The following is a 17,233-nucleotide window of genomic DNA, read 5'->3' as shown; positions in this document are numbered from 1 at the left end:
CAACACGTGTTGGTCCCATGTGATACAGGATGCCGGGTAATTTGCATTCAGACCTTGGCTTTCATACACCCAGCAAAGTGACATCAGAGCAGATACTCACTACGCAGAATATCGGTGCAGAGCTTTATAAGATGTTCATCTGAAGGAGGCTTGCCCTGAAAGACACAATTACACTCCGATTCAGCTGAATCCACCAGGGAGCAGGAAAACAGACTCAACCTGCGATTGAGTGGAGCTGCAGATTTATAGGATCCTCTGAACTCAGTTAGCCCGCACACACACACACACAGACACACACAGACACACACAGACACACACACACACACACACACTCACACATTACTCCCAAACAAACTTCTCCATACACACAGAACATCACTGACTGTAACTTTCAGTCTATTTTCTTTCATCTGTTCTGAGGAGATAGTCAGGAGGAGGCTCACTTACTGGTTTCCCAGGATATCCAGGTTGACCTGGTTGTCCTGGCAACCCATCCTGGCCGGGAAGTCCCCTGGGACCGGCAGCACCCGAGTGACCCGTATGGCCCTTATCCCCTTTCTTTCCATCAAACCCGCTGGGGCCCATATCCCCTTTCAATCCTTTCTGAAGGAGGAAGGGGGCGGACAGAAAACGTCACATTCCATTATCAATGGGACTTATTTGCTGTGATTGGCCAAATCCCTCCATGCAACTCCTGCAAAGGAGGCCTGTCAAGGTTTGGATTTCTGCACATATTAAAGCTTAAGAAACCTTTCAAAAGCCCAAAATTCAAGAGGAGAAGTGGATGAAATGATGGATGAAGCACTGTGTGTTGTAACATTAGCTGAAAATGGTAGCATGTCTGACCCATTGCTTGATTTAACAGCCCTCCTCAGACCTGGCATTATCATTGCAGGCAATCTGATCACAAGTGGACAGCTGGTAGTGCATGGCTTCACCCCTGTTGTGAGAACGTGTCTCCAGTGTCCAACTCCCCTGCTCTTTAAGCAAGGAAATGTTCATTTATTTCCATTTGCAAAGGTCAAATGTGCTGTTTTAAACTGGCAGGATGCAGCGACGCAGGTCAAGTGACCGCTTCTACAGAGATTACAAGAGGAAGATATCAAAACGCATCAGGCTGGGCGTTTCCTTGGTGAGCCGCAATCCAAATCATCCAAAATGTTATGTTTATGTTGAGTGTTAACTTTCCTAAACTGTCAGATGTCAGATGAATAGGTAGGTGCTCTCCTTAGGCAGGGTTAGTAGTTCACCGGGTGCTCACCTACGGTTTACATACATGTACACACTGCTTCACCATGAACACCTGCAGCCGGACCACCCATGGGTGGGTCTCCAGTATTCTTACTGAGAGCTGCGCACCTGTGATCAGATGTCTGGAGGTCTGAAAAGGGCCTATTTGTGGTCCAAGATTAGTCGAGCATAGCAAATAATTCCTCATTCAGCGTTTCAAAGTTTTCTGCTCCTACAATGGTTTTGTGTTAGTGATCAAAAAGTATGCTAATGCAGAGTGGACTTGAATTAAATGATATCCAACAAATGGAAGAGCACTTGCACATCTAAGGGAGTCCATACCTCCTTGAATTGTAATTCTGCAGACGGTACAGTTAGCGTTTGATATTTCAGATGTGTGCCCCTTTAGAAAAGAGCGCTTTTGTAATGTATATTTTTGCCCGGGGGGGCAGATTTCCCCAGGCCTGAAGGTATTGGCTTGGTAAGGCTCCTATAGCAGCTGTGCAGGCTTGAAGGGGCTCCTTACTGCAGAGCAGAATAAGAGAGAATGGATTATATCTAATACTGCAAAGTCTAATTTGACAAACCTCTCCTTCCCTTCCCCTGGGTCCCACTTCACCCTGACAGAAGAAAGAGAAGAGAACGGAAAGGGTGGGGAGGAAAAGAGAAGAGGCAAAAATGGAGAGAGACAGTTAGAAACTTGCTTACATATCAAAGGCTGAGACAGTATGTCAGAGAAGCTGCGCTCACTGCTTTGCATTGGTGATGCAGAACTGCTCTCTTTTCTGTCAAAACTGGTGGCTTACAAAACATTCCAGACTGGTTATTGTACAGCACTTTTCCCATCGCTGTAAAGTGATGACAAAAGGTGTGTGCAGATCTTTTTAGCCCTTAGAAAAACCGGTAACACCAATTCTGTCAGGCTGCTCAGCAGAATTAAACACTAACACATATCTGGGGTTCTGGGTGTGTTCGCTTTCCTTCTGAAGCTTCCTCTTTCCTCCGATCCTGGAGTCTGAGTGTTGCTTTTGAACTGCTGATGAGCTGGTGAACCTGTGACTTTGTGCATGGGTGCAAACATGGCATCTGTTTATAAATTAGTTGTATGTTAGTTCAAAAGGAAGTGACATCATACCGCTAATTGCAGATTGCCAATTGGGTGAAACACACACAATTCTAAATATCCTAGCATCGAGGAATCAAACTGGCTGATCTGGGGAAGCAGGACTCATACTGGTACTGAAGCAGCATGAGAGTCCTCTTGGAAGAGAACTCCTCAGAACACACCATTGGCGCACAGCTGCACAGGTGGAGCCGCTGAAAAGAGCCATGTATCACTCCATGTTTGTAGCTGATGTGTTTCAAAAATGAGAGTGTTGCACTTTCACTCATGGAAACTGAATTACATCACTGGAGTTCTTTGTCATATAAGCTCACCCTGGAAGAGCTGCTGCTAGTGGGACAGAAGTGCAAAGATGAAAGCACCAAAGTACCCAGATTCAGGAGGAAGGGTCAAGAAATGACCTCACACACTCACACAGCCGTTGTGTGTGTTTGTGTGCATTGTGTGTGTGTGCGTGTGTGTGTAAAAACCATAGAGGTGAGATTAATGGCGCCTGTTTGCTGCGTGGGTAAAACACCAGGACTAAAACACATCACACAGACAGAAACAGATGACATGGGGGACACTCGTGATGAAGAGGGCCATGGATGAAGATGAGGCTCTTACTGAGCAAACCCAAATACCCTGAGTGGCTCCACTCGCCTTGCTCTCACGCCTGTATGATGCCGTGATGGATGTTGAGCCTGACCTGTATTTCTGTCTGCACCGGTAAATTCTGCTGCACTGGATCTATATATGATGGTATCACATAACCACCACGTCAGCGGCCTTGAATGCTTGAACGGTTGGCGTGGTGACTGATGTCAGCTGCGAGCAAACACTCTGAGGCAGGAGACGAGATGTTTCCTCCATCTCTGTGAGGTGGGGGAAAATCCCCTGGAGACGAAGAGGTGTTGGCCAAAATGAGGCTGTAGCCCTCATGTGAGAGATGAAGCTGAGCAGCGGAGGAGCACTCTCAGGAGAAGATGTAGCTCACCAGAGGTCGGTCGCACAATCTTAGATGTGTCTTGGGAAGGCTTGAGAACAGCCATTGCTGGGCCCACACACACACACACACACACACACACACACACACACACACACACACACACACACCTATATCTGAACTCATTGTTGAATTCCTATCTAGGGATTTAAAGATAAATACTTCAGTAATCAATACTTCTAACGATTCTGCAACTCATTGCTTAAAACACGTCAGCCACACATCTTAGCTTGAAAGCAGGAAATTGCACCTCACACAGGTCTGATCATTACCAGTTATTGATAGCGATAATATACACAAACCTGTTTATGCAGGTTTATATTTATTTGCTACTTTTACCTTATAAAACCTTGTGCTGGCAAGACAAAACCATTCCTCACCACCAACAACTCCATTCCTCAGCGAGATTATTGGGAATCTATCCACTTAGCATTAGAAATCAGTCTTCAGCTGAGACAAGCAACAAGAGCTGCACATAGAGAGAAATATGATGCTGAGCTGTGAAGGTGCTGCTACTACCCCAGACTTTCAGCAAACGGCTACAAAAATGACCAGCAGGGAGCCTGCAGGTGCTAATCAATCTCAAAATAGCTTTTTCACAGATGAAATGTTGACATGTCACAGGAAAAGCTCTGCTTCTCTCCTCAGTTATAAAGAAACTCATGTGTGAGCCTGTAATCCTCATGTTTGCTCCTGAGAATTTGGAGCAACCCTGCTGAAAGATTTCTTTTCTTTGGACTGAATTTCACATCATCTCATAATTTTGCATGACAAACTTCTTGGCTGCTTTACTCTGATTTCGTTCTGGTTCAGTCCCCTGCAGCTTTGGCCTTTAATGTCACATTTATGTGTTTTGCACATCTTCTCTGAGAGTTTGGGTTTAGTTCTCCTCCCTCTTGAGTTTACTCCCCAACTGAACATCGCCAAGCCAACCAACCAAGGTACCCTGGTTATTGCTCCGCCCCCTCAGCTGTTTACAACCACATGCTTCCTGTATCACATGTTTAAAGATATTTTCAGCTGGATCATGTATTCCCCCCCAGCTCTACTCATATTTAGTTTCTCTCACTTTGATGGTTTCGGGAGTACAAGATGACATAATGATGATTTGGTAGTGTTTCATCTGTTGTGGAACACTGCTGGACATCTGACATCTAATTCACATCCTGACTAGACGCTGGTTCTGAATGGACCAACCAGGACGTTGTTCTTGAGGAGAATTTTCTTCTTCCTCATGCCTTTGTGAATTCACTCGGATTCACACACACATACACACACACGCACGCACACACACACGCACTCTTTCACTTCAGTCACCCAGATGGAGCAATAGAAACACAAGCTGCGCTGCCACCTAGTGGCAGCAGAGAGCGCCTTCACTCACAGGTATCCCAGGATCCCCTGGCTCTCCATCTCTGCCGCGCTGCCCCTGCAAGCAGATACATCATGATTAAGTCCAGTTTTGTGCCAGTTTGTTTGCATAGAACCTCGTGTAGTGGTAGCAGGGTTGAGATTGAACGTGTGTGTGTGTGTGCGTGTGTGTGTGTGTGTGTGTGTGTGTGTGTTTGATAGAGAGAGAGAGAGAGAGAGAGAGAGAGAGAGAGAAGGTCATGATTACCACTAGAAACCAATGAGAGAAACCCACAAAGAGGAGGGAAACGAAGTGCTGACCTTTAACAAACCTGAGTTTTTATCTTGTATGTGGATTTCAGACCATATCCAGATGCACTAATACACACTCGTCCACATTTCTCTGCACCTCTGCACCATCACACCTTCTAGTGCATGTAATTGGAGGCGAGTGAATCGGGGAATTTGTCACATGCTTTGATTGTTCAATTTGTGACGGCTGCTCTGTTCACATAGTAGACTTGAGCAGGGTGAAATCTTGTTACTTCTAAAAGGAGGTGTTTCTGTGTTCATGCTGGGTTAGGCCTCAGCCCATCTGTGCGTAAATAATTAAATGTCTGCTCTACAGTAGGTAATGGGTAGACATTCAAGAGTGTGTTCATGTGACTGTGCTCAAAGACAATGCAACGTTGCTTTCACACTCACAGCTTGGTGGTTCAGCAATGGAATTGCAGCAAATGTTCATTTTTTCTATTTGATCGGGTTTATGTTCAAACTGTTATCTAGTCAAAAACACCGAACATTGTTAATGAATGGAATAGAGAGGCTGCAGCTGGACACAAACACCACGTTTCTAATGAATCGGTCCGTTTCTGTTCACGCCTCTCACGATCAGCACCATGATCCCAGGAGCGTTCACACCTTCAATTTCGGACCAAAGGATGTAAGTATGAAAGGGCCCTGAGACTGGATTGCCTTCTTACAGTTATTTTAATTTTTAATCAGCTCTGTCTTAAATCTGTTGTACTGTAAATACACACCTGCACACGCACAACCACACAGGCATGATGCAGCACATTCCTGCTGCTTGACTATTCATTGTTAGATCGTGATAGAAACCTTCTAATAAGCTACAGAATGTGCCAGCAAACACACAAGCAACACAAGGAGCAAGCTTGTGGACCGGTGCAAACATGGCTGTAGAAGGGACCTCAGGGACACACACAAACACATACATGCACACGCACGCACACTATGGTGAACTCACTAAACGCAAACACATGTTTGTTTAAAAGGAAGCTTGGCGGGGCACTTTTGAAACCCTCGCCTGAAAGATTTAAGCATGTTTTACATCACTTAACATGACTTTGATATCTGCTTGTAGCAAAACAAAATGAATTAGTGATCAATTGATCGTAAAACTTTGTTATAATTTGCTTGTAACGAACCCTTGAATAATTTAGTGGTGAGGAATTTCAGTGGAACATTCCCGCGTCCACACATTCAACAGTATGGACACTCCCTCATAGCTCTGGAGGGTGATTTTCATGAATCATTCTCTTTGCTTCTCTGCCTCTTAAGCTGGTTCCTCTGTTTTTCCAGCAGTGATAAGATCATTGACACTAAATTTAATTAGAGTGTATCTAACACCTTAATGTTTCAACAGCACAGTTACGACTGAGCTAATATTCTCTGCAAGACTGAAGGAGTGTTGCTGAGTAAATAATAAATGAAAAAGCTCAATACCTGGTTTCCTTTAGGGCCCGCCTCTCCCGTATCCCCCTGCAAAAACAACAGCACATTATTCACCCATCTGTCATCCAAGTTGGACACTAATTTGACATCTGTTTAACAAAGACTTGCAAAAACAGAAAAATATGCTTCTTGTAAAATAACATACAAAATGGAAAATTCAGCCTGCAGAACAGACGCAGGCTTGTTTGTAGAGATCTTTAACTTGTGAAGGACGACTTTGAGAACCAGCAAACAACATCCCGTTGGTATAGAGATCGGACGAATACATTCATTTTACTAGCATGAGGTTAATTGTTGGTTGTGCAGGATTCATTCTGTGGAAACAGTTTTGCTAATGTTGTTGCAGTGGAGTAGTGTCTTACCTTATGACCCTTGAACCCTGGAAACCCAGTGACACCTGGTATCCCCGGGAAGCCCGGTTCTCCCGGTAGGCCCTGGAAGGTGAAAGGGTGTGGCCTTAATGAACACATGTCCCAGAAATGGATTATTTACCATTTCTGTCCTACACGCTACTACTAATCAGAGGCATCACTCTGGGCTTTGTTTAGAATCCAACCTGGGAGCCTCTTAAATCTAGCAAAAAGGAAGTCATCAAATAAAATATTTATAAGTTGTCAAAAATATAAAACCTGAGCAGTTTCCAGATTTGTGAGTTTGTGTGTGTGTGTGTGTGTGTGTGTCTGTGTGAGTGTGTGTGTGTGTAGTCTCTTCTGTCCCCTGTGATAACTTCCCATGCTGACGTGGTGAGACGGAGAAGGCCTGCAATCAAGACTGGTGATCTTTTAAAGATGGTGGGGAGGAAAATCTTGCTTTTTACTCAAGGAATTAAACTGTTTTAAAAAAGCATCTACTGTGAAGGGTGGCGTCTTGAAAAATAATGATTTTACTTGAAATTAAAAAGCAACACACAGAGAGCTCAGTTAATTGTTTGAAATCACAGTGGTTGACATTTATGGGTATAATTGCTCAGAAATATGTCACTTAACAAACAAGCGACATTAAAATGGCAGCTGTCATCCCAACCGCAGGCTGGTGGAGCAAGCAGAAGAGAGGAAATGTGTTTGGTTGAGGGAGGAGAAAGCTGTCAGCCGCATCACATCCTGAAGCCATGAGGGGAGCCACTAATCCAGACGCATTCCTGAATTTTCAAGCCCCCACTTTTGCGTCAGTAGGGTTTTTATCTTAACTTGCTGAAGCCCTGAACTTCAGTTAAAGTAGAAATACCACACAATAGAACAAGTCAATGACATATTAACATCATTTATTAAAAATCACACGAAGAATCCGGATATGTAAGGAAAATAAAAGGAGGTATTAATGTGTTCGCATCTGTTAGCATTATTGTGCTAATTTTAACCAAAACATTTGGATGGCGCTGCAGGGACAAAGGCATTTCTGTAGGCCAACCAGGAAGTTAGCTTCACCAGGGCTTCGCTTCCCACTGGATTTTTGATCGTTTGCAAAAAACAATTTTGTTGCTAACAAAAGTTCATTCCAGGCAAGTGATGGTCTTCAGAAAAACAAATAGTTAGAAGAAAAAAAGGTGTCGCTTTGCTTTGAAAAAAACGACATCACAGAAAACTTCTGTTAGCCAATTGTTAGCGATTCTGATGCTTCGAAAGGAGTGTGGAATTTACCAACACATTCTAGAGGACAGCGGAGGGAAGTGTTACAGTCGGTGTGAACCACTGACCTTATTTTAACCAAAAAGACATTCAACAAACCCAAACTAACTTACTCCTGGGTACACCTGGGTCCTACACCATCCCTACACCACTCTTCCATGTGATACAGGATTCTTGGGGTAGTATAAACATGTACATTTTGCAATAACATCATACTACTGCACTCTCTGAGGCAGAGGACTCATTACTCCTTGTTGCCATGGTGCATCCTGAGAAAGCTCATGTTATGTTTGTGTGATAACTCATAAAAAGCCTTTGCAGGGTACGATTAGAACCACTGTAGTTAGTTACAGTACATCGTTAGAGCGTATTAGAACCACTGTAGTTAGTTACAGTACATCGTTAGAGCGTATTAGAACCACTGTAGTTAGTTACAGTACATCGTTAGAGCGTATTAGAACCACTGTAGTTAGTTACAGTACATCGTTAGAGCGTATTAGAACCACTGTAGTTAGTTACAGTACATCGTTAGAGCGTATTAGAACCACTGTAGTTAGTTACAGTACATCGTTAGAGCGTATTAGAACCACTGTAGTTAGTTACAGTACATCGTTAGAGCGTATTAGAACCACTGTAGTTAGTTACAGTACATCGTTAGAGTTTATTGTATATTTTAGAAATGTACTTCATGATAGTAGCATCGGAAGATAGCAGTGTCAGCCAAGGGTAATTGTTAATTTTTCACATTTTTGTCTTGCTTTGATCACAAAGAAATATTCAGGAGACAAAGCAGTGCCCTGGAAATCCATTTGGAATGCTGCTGCTCTTTATTTCTCCACGCTTTACACCTCAGTGCTCTGCAAAGGGTTATTAAACCTTTTTTTATGGACTGACTGATATAATCTCTGCTCTAATCTGCAGTATATCACAGAATATTTATCACAGTGCATCTGAAATCCACACGATTTGGTCAAAAAGGAATGCATTTTTTAAAATATCTGTAAAGTATTGTCCTTTTTTTATTATGTCGGCATTAGAACAGGCAAGAAAGACAGAAGCCATTCAGAGAAACAAACAGACCAGAGGAATATGCAGAGTGTGTTAAAAACAGCAGTAACTATACTATAATCTGCTTGATTACCTGCTGCTCCACTCACCTTTTCACCTGGCAGACCAGCAGGACCAGCAACCCCGGGATGACCACATTTTCCCTATAACACACACACACACACACACACACACACACACACACACACACACACACAAACACACACACACACACACACACACAAACACACACACACACACACACACACACACACACTCATTTGTTCATCAGGACATCTGAGGGTCCTGTGTTGCTTTATTTTCACAATCCAGCTCACAGGTCAGTGAGGGCATACCAGGCAGGAGCCGCTGTTTGCATTTATGGAGGGGCAACCATGGTGGCATGCACAAGGAGAAGGAGTGAAGTGGAATATAAATCACAGTATGTGATGATTAATCATTATCCTCCCAGCCAGCCGCACTACTGGTCTCCTCCCTGCTAAACAGCCGAACCAATCACATGAGTGGAAACTCTGAGGGGTTCAGCATCTGAAATACTTTCAAGCGCTGCCTAACGACCAAAACACCCATCATGCATGTTTATCTGGCAATGTAATTATCAGATAAATAGCTGATCATCTGAAAGTTACAATGAAATCACTAGAATAAGTCAGAAAATAGGGTGGTTTAAAAGATGGAGCTGATTTTAACTATTTATAGGCAATGATAGCTCTATCTATGCGAATGCAACGTCTTTAACAAACTTACACAATTGCAACAAAAGTTATTCTAAATTTGAGAGAACTGTTAATGGAGGCTCCACCAGCAGCCACTAATGTGCCATGCCAGCGGTAAAGGCTTTAAAGGCTTCACCCAAACAGTGAATTTTGCCTTTCAAGTCCTCATAAATAGAGTAATGAGCTGACAAAGGCGCCCGTCCCTCCTGCTTCAGAGGCTGCTTTCTAGAAACTTCTTCATAACATATAAATAAAGTTGTTATTCAGCCCGTAAATGCACCTTTGCAATCATGCCGGCTAATGTTAGCAAGCATGAGTAAACCTGCACACGGTTCTGCAGGACTGATGTGTTTTTGTAGTTCAAACCTGATGTTAGCATCTTCATGCTTGTATCAGCAAAAGCTCATGGGATGGTTGCTCTCAATGTTCAATCATTTTGTGGAAAATAAACTCAATTATGAAGTTTAGGAGACGTATATGTTTTTTTCACAAGATAATCTTCAATGAACAACACTTTTAAGATGTTTGAAGCATAAATGCAACTGTGGACAATGAATGTTGCGATGACTGACCATCACTACAGCTAGCTTCACGCTTCCTCTGTTTTTGACACGATGTTGTTTAATGTTCTCGACAACCTCGTTAGTCTCCTTCAGCCACTCGTTAGCAACCGCCGCTTTTAAGACACATAAATGCTTCAAAGAAACTGCCAGAGAATCTTGTGCTGGCGTGCACCACAGTCAGGCATTTCATCGACAACACATTCAAAAATCCCTTTGACTTGGAGACGAAGGAAATTAAGTTTCAACAGTGAAAACTCACAGGATCTAGGACTCAATCCTGCACCACATAGAAGCACACACACACACACACACACACACACACACACACACACAGATCATCACGTTTAAGAGTGCTGTACCTTCCTCACAGCGTGTGTTCCACCTGCTAGTCTGCAGATTGGAACAGGAGGACAGAGATGAGACACCAAGAACCAGCCTATAATCGTCCTCGCTCCGTTGTCTAGCTGAATGCGTCTGCTGGTGGTTAATTAGAGGAGTGTGTGGATGCTGTGTGCCTCTCTCTCATGTATTTACATGTATTTTGTGCTTGACTGAATCACCGCAATGAAGTGCCATTCAAACAAACCCGGTCCTGGGTCAGAGCGAAACCTCAAAAAGCCAATCTTCCCTTTAATATGCATGAAAGTGTGATCCTCCACCCCCGCCTCTCCTTCCATCTCTGCTGTGGATGCTGCGATGAGTACACACACATTCCACAGCCTCTATGCATTTCAAGGTCACGGAGATATGAACATGTCACTCTGCCCCTTCCTGTCTTGTCTTCATGATAGAAAAAAGATCCTTTAAAGGGAATCGCTGCTTTTTCCTTCACAGTGTATAGTGAAATCAGTGCCCCCCCCTTAATCTGCAACTACACCCCCCCCCCGCCCCCTATGAGGAAAACACTGCTGAAGCCTTTCAATGATGTGGACGTAGAAACCCAAGCATCCACACAGCAGCGGGGATGTGGTGCAGAACAGCAGCAGGATGACACTCCACATCACATATTCCGACACACCTCCAATTTGATTCCAAACAAGTTGACTTTCCCTCAGCAAAATGAAGTTTTCTCCACGGGAACATCAAGAGAACAGGGAGGGAGGGAACGCCATTAGAACAGGCTGAGAATAGCCAGGCGGCTGGGGAGCAGCAGGCCATTAGCATAATAACTAATTATAACGTTCAACGCACAGACCTTGGGACCATCGTGGCCAATCTCTCCTGGCGGCCCCTGGGGTCCCTGGATTCCCTGGATGGAGAGAGATATTGGTGGAGAAAGGGAAAAGGAGAAAGGCAGAGAAGGAGGGGGCGAGAGAGCAAGGGAATGAGAGGGAGAGAGAGTTAGATGAAAGAGACACACTGTGCTTTGGGCTGAATGTGACAGAGTGCGTGACGGCTTAGTCAGAAGGCACTGAGGGAGAAATGAGATGGCTCAGGTCCACTCACACACACATTTATATACAAGCTCATGCACGTCCACATTTGCATTCTGGCTCAGGCAAACACACAATGCCTTTGCATATTCAACCAAGCATTCTGCTGTATCAAGAGCCAAGCTCGAAGCTCTATCTTCTCCAATGCCTTCACCAGAGGAGAAAAACACACACAAATACAATAAATGTGCAGCAATCTAACAGACTGTGAAAGAGAAACAGGTAATGTGAGCCTCTTTTCAATAACACACATTAAACATCATAAGCGTGAAGGCCAGAAATATGAGAGCTCATTGATTTTAGTATTAGTTGAGGTTGGATGGTGCTCCTGATTTATCCTCTACTCAGATTAAATGAAAAAAAACAAAACAAACAACATAGCAAGTGCGAGGAGCACCATGGTTGCCCCTCGGTTTGACCACGACAGCAGGCTCCATTTTGTTTTGCAGTATTAGGGATGAAACAGAAAGAAGCTGCGTGTCAGTGTTGAGTGTTACTGGTTTATAATGCACAGCGTCACTTCATCACTCATTCACTATCCAGATAAATTCCCTGGCTTCCTTTTAAAGAATCCAAAGAAGTTGTGTTTTTTTTGTAATACAGATTATAAATCAAGTTTATTTTGAGATTTAGTTGCTTTCAAATAATTGTGGATATTTTTGTTTCAATATCTGTTCGTGTATTTGTATCTTTTACTTTGCATTTGTTGGACCGTGTCGCTACGTCATGTATCCATTCAACCTCGCAGATGCAGTGTGAAAACAAGGATGATTCCTGAATGGGTGTCTTGTGTTTAGGGATCGTAGTCTTTGGTCGTGTCCTGTTGTTCACATGTTTAGCTTCGTATCAAGATGCAGTTTTACTTCCCTTCATAAGCACTAGAGTTGGGAAGTAACAAAGTACAAATACAACAATCCCGGTGGTAAAGTGGAGTTTTGGGTGTATTTTCTTTTCATGAATATTTCTTGATTACTTTTGCTTTACATTTTAAGTCTCTCATTTCTGCTCTTTACATATTCAAAACAGGCTTACAGTAGTTTTAGTACAGTGAGGCGGAATCACTGATTGTTTTGCGTGAGCGCCATTGCACACCTCCCCAAAATCAAGACTGATACCCAACCAACCTTCCTCGGGTGCATTCATCAGTGCATGCTACGCGCCACAATCATCTGCATCCAAACGACCTGCAGCGAGTATTTCAAGTTCTGCTGCTGCACACTGGAGCGAAGTTAAAGTTCATTATTTCCTGTGCAGCAGGCACTTTTGAAATGCCAAATGGGATTGATGTTGTCCAGGTCAACTGACAATTACTTCAACTTCTATGTATATTTACTATCACATGATTGTCTGTGGTTTCCTGGATACAAGAGGCGGCTCATCCTCCCCACAGGCTCCGCTTCCCTCCTCCGACTTGATTCTGTTGACTCTGTGTGCGTGTGTGTTTGTGTGTGTGTGTGTGTGTGTGTGTGTATGTATGTGTGTGTGTGTGTGTGTGAGATAAGAGGCCCACTGGATTTATAGTCTCATCACAGTCTTCACTACCTCTGACACTGACTAACAGATGAAGCCTGTGGTGGTGGGAAGGTGACCTCCTCAGACTCCGACTCCACCAACACAATCATATCCTCAACTGCACTTTTTGGACAAAAAAAAAATCAATGTCTGACTGCATGATGATTGATTTGTCAGACACTTTCACCTAAACCATCTAATATTTTCAAAAAAATTGATTTATATGATGCAGGATTTACTGTTGAATCGTGGCCCCCCCATGATTTACACCTCTCTGCAGTATCTCATACTAGCCACACGAGGGCAGCAGAGCTACGCTGCTATAGCTGTAATGTAATCTGGCCGTATGTAATCTCGTTCACCAGAGGGGATGCTCTTACTTCAGAATGTGCACAGACTTTGGTTCTTAATTAACAACCACTCAGTAGCTTAATGGCGCAGCTAAACAAATCAAATGGAGTCCTTTTGTGTCAAGTCAGTGATTTCATTAAAGCCCACTGCAGCGACGTTAATGTGCCACTTCTTTCTTTTTGTTTTTAAAGATTTATTACATAAGACTGTTCTGCTCAAACATAAGTGAGAGTCAATGTGTGCAGGTGGACCCTGTCACCCTGCTCTACCCCTCACCCCCGCCAACACAGAGGGAACATGCTTGAAATGGGTCCATCACATGAGGGTTAAATGCAGGCTAAGTAACCTGATTCCCCCCCCCCCCGCCACACACACACACACACACACACACACACACACACACACACGCACGCACACACACACGCACACACACACACACACACACACACACACACAAACACAACCCCAACCCACCCACATGCAAGAAGTTGTATACATCAAGTTCACTTTATGTAATAAACTCAAGTAAAGTATTTTTCTCCCTCAGAGTAGCAAGCATACTACCAATGTACCAATTGATGTTTTTAGTAAAACTTTGAGTACACACTAGTTTAATGCGTGAACTAATGGGTACACAGGTAGTAGTGTACTTCTTACACTCATTTTAGCTTATGAAAGTATACTTTGAATTATACTGCAAGTAAATGTCCTGATAAGCTGTTGAGTAAGTTGTGTAATACTAGTTTTTAATTTGGAAAGTACATTTTTAGAGTTCTTTGGGAGTAAAGGCAGTCAACTCAACAAGTTTTGAGGTTTTACTTTGTAATGCAGCCACAGCAGGTGGACAGAGGGGACCCATGTGCTTCACAAATCTCCTGATAAATGTAAAACATTTCAGGTACCAACCACTGATCCTTTGGTTCCAGGTGGTCCTGGTTGCCCCGGCAACCCTGTCTCACCCTGGGAAAAGACATTAAAGATCAAAGAAAGTGAACAAGTGTGAACTCAAGTCACCAACACTACTGACCTGTCACCATAAGGTCAGATTTTACCTGCAGTCCCCTTAGGCCTGGTTCACCAGGAGGTCCAGGGGCACCCTACGGATGACACAGGATGATGAGTTCTTCTATATTTTGATATTCTGAATTTAAAGAGCACTTAAAACCACAGGTCAGTCAAAATAGACCCTGTCACAGCACAAACGCAGGCCTAATTATGTGGCCAGCAGGGTCCTGCAAGTGTGTTTGTTGGCTCTGACACAGTGAATGGAGCAGGACCACATTTCCACCTGCGCTGGCCCTGCTGGGACCTGTTAAGATGGCTGCTGTGAAAAGAGTCCATAAACCTTCAGTTTGCAGTAAATAACATGAGTCGTTACAACAAAAGTTATCTCATGACACTTTACAGGTAGAGCAGGTCCAGTACCACACTCCTTCAATGAACCTCCACCCAACAATTCTCCATCAGCAGCCCATCCTGCAACAGCAGCGACAAAAGCCTTCCTTTAACAGGCAGGAATGTCGAGCAGACCCAGGATCAGTGGGGATGGACGACTGCTTTGACCAGTTGGGGGGAAAGAGAGCAGGAGAGCGGGGCAGAGACAAAGACAGATAATGGAGGAAGACAGATATGCAGAAGGAAAGAGAGGGACAGAGATAAAGAGAGACAGAAAGGAGGAGAGACTGATGGACAGACGGGGACGTGAGCAGGTGGTGCTACGGGTGGCAGCTTGAGCCTCTTCAGGTCTGCAGCCTCCTCCAGCAGCACCCGGGATCTGGGATGAGGGGAGCCCGAAGGCTCCGGAGAAGAAGATGAGTTAGTAATATGTGTGAGTGTGATTTATATATGACACATAGGAGGACAGAGAGGAAAGAGAGGACTGCTGTAAATATGGCTGCTTGTTATTTTCAGACACTTTATCAACCAGGTCTTTATAGTTTGGAATGTTTCTCCTTTTCTCTAACACCTTTTTCTATTTTGTCACGCCTTTGTTGCTCCAATACCAGAAATTCACAAATTTACATATCGTCGGCTTCTTAAAATAATCGCCTCAGTCATTATTCAGGTTTTTCAGAAAACACAACAAAAAAAAACCTGGAGCCAAAACATCCTAAGGAGTTGATTTACACAAGAAAAAAAACTGTCCAAAAAAAATGACAGGCAATTATTTTAAGAAGGTGATGACATACAGATTTGGAGAATGATTCATATGTTAGAAGTTAGCGCTGGGCTTGTCTTCACAAGCTGGCGGCATCTACTTGTAAGTATTTGAGAGGCAAAATACACTTTGTATTTGAAGTAGCACTTCAGGTGGTGTCTTGTCCCCGCAGCTGTCAGCTTATGATTCAGGAATGGTTAAAGGTTCTTTAACATGCAGGTCATATTGAAGGATCAAAATACCGAGGATCCAATCCTGCATTTATGATGTCTCAACAAAGAAGTTTTCTGTGTGTGTTTTTGCTGTTTAAACACATCAGATCAGATCTGACTATCAGCAGGTGACAGACAAGGTGGTTTTCCACCAACGTCGATAACATCAGGCACAACATCAAGACAACTTCCTGTCTACTGTCTTTCTCCCTCTGTTCGTCATCTGTGCACAATGTTACTTATATTTGATTTGACAGATGAAGGAGGAAGTAGATGTGGATTCATTGTCGAGATTTCAGTGTTTGATTTGACGTGACTCACAGTGAGCTTTAAAAATGAATTACAATTTAGGGATCAGTGATGAATTTATGGTCGAAACATGAGACGCACCAGCTTTGCTGCTGAAAACATGAGCATCTGTTAGAGTGATAACAGATATTTTAACTCAAGTGTGAAGCTGGCCCTGCATGACATCTGCCTTCATTTCTGACTAATGCACCTTCATATCTGTGGCTGGGGATATTTGATCTATCTGCAGCAGGTCGTGGTCATGGAGACACATCGCACCTTCACCATGAGGTGAGGCGAGGGCAGAGCGGAGGAGGAGGACGGCAGACAATGATGGTGAGTTAAAACTACTGAGCATGACTGCTCTGTTGCCCCGGCGTGCATGCGGTTCGATGACATTTTGAAATTACATGAGCAGCATGACCACGGTATTTGGCCTATTTTGTCCGTACGGATGCCAGACGCAGCCGAGGTGGTGCCACAGAGAACTGAACTCAGTGGTTAGCGTGAGCTTGGACCGCCCAATTGTAACCTTCCCTTCTGCATGTGTCAGCCCAGAGAAAGTGGGTGGTGTTGTCTTCTTCTGATTCTGATTCATTCGGTATTATACATGATAATCAAACCTACTGGAGTGCAGGGGGTAGACGGTCGTTACCACAGTATTTGTGCCTGTCGCACACAAGCATGAGAGTGATGAGGGTGGCAGACCTGGCTGGGAGATGCTGCTGCTGCTTGCTACTGTGGGGAAACAACAAAGACAAATATCCTGCACCCAGCAAGGATGTGTGGACGCTCGCGTTCAAAGAGCAACACAATAATGAGGAGAAACAGCTGCATGTGTGTGCGTCGGCATCTTTATGTGTT

General features: G+C 43.8%; 1 protein-coding gene across 1 annotated transcript in view; it reads right to left on the bottom strand.

Moving 5' to 3' along the window:
• Positions 1 to 17,233, bottom strand: part of LOC147242043 (uncharacterized) — a 51,572-nt gene that overhangs the window by 8,400 nt on the left and 25,939 nt on the right. Inside the window, exons 9-18 of the mRNA XM_086191961.1 lie at positions 14,764 to 14,808; positions 14,618 to 14,671; positions 11,611 to 11,664; positions 9,226 to 9,279; positions 6,806 to 6,877; positions 6,435 to 6,470; positions 4,723 to 4,767; positions 1,818 to 1,850; positions 448 to 603; positions 101 to 155 (exon numbers count right to left, since the gene is read on the bottom strand). Of these exons, the coding sequence (XP_086048087.1) occupies positions 101 to 155; positions 448 to 603; positions 1,818 to 1,850; positions 4,723 to 4,767; positions 6,435 to 6,470; positions 6,806 to 6,877; positions 9,226 to 9,279; positions 11,611 to 11,664; positions 14,618 to 14,671; positions 14,764 to 14,808 (604 nt within the window). The remainder of the gene's footprint in view (positions 1 to 100; positions 156 to 447; positions 604 to 1,817; positions 1,851 to 4,722; positions 4,768 to 6,434; positions 6,471 to 6,805; positions 6,878 to 9,225; positions 9,280 to 11,610; positions 11,665 to 14,617; positions 14,672 to 14,763; positions 14,809 to 17,233) is intronic.

This window comes from Aulostomus chinensis, chromosome 21 (genome assembly GCF_037954235.1).
Source record: "Aulostomus chinensis isolate RoL2024-O1b breed Wild chromosome 21, RoL_Achi_v1.0, whole genome shotgun sequence".
Classification (NCBI taxonomy): Eukaryota; Metazoa; Chordata; class Actinopteri; order Syngnathiformes; family Aulostomidae; genus Aulostomus; species Aulostomus chinensis.
The sequence above is the reverse complement of the archived record's forward strand: the minus strand, read 5'-3'. Positions and strand labels throughout refer to the sequence as shown.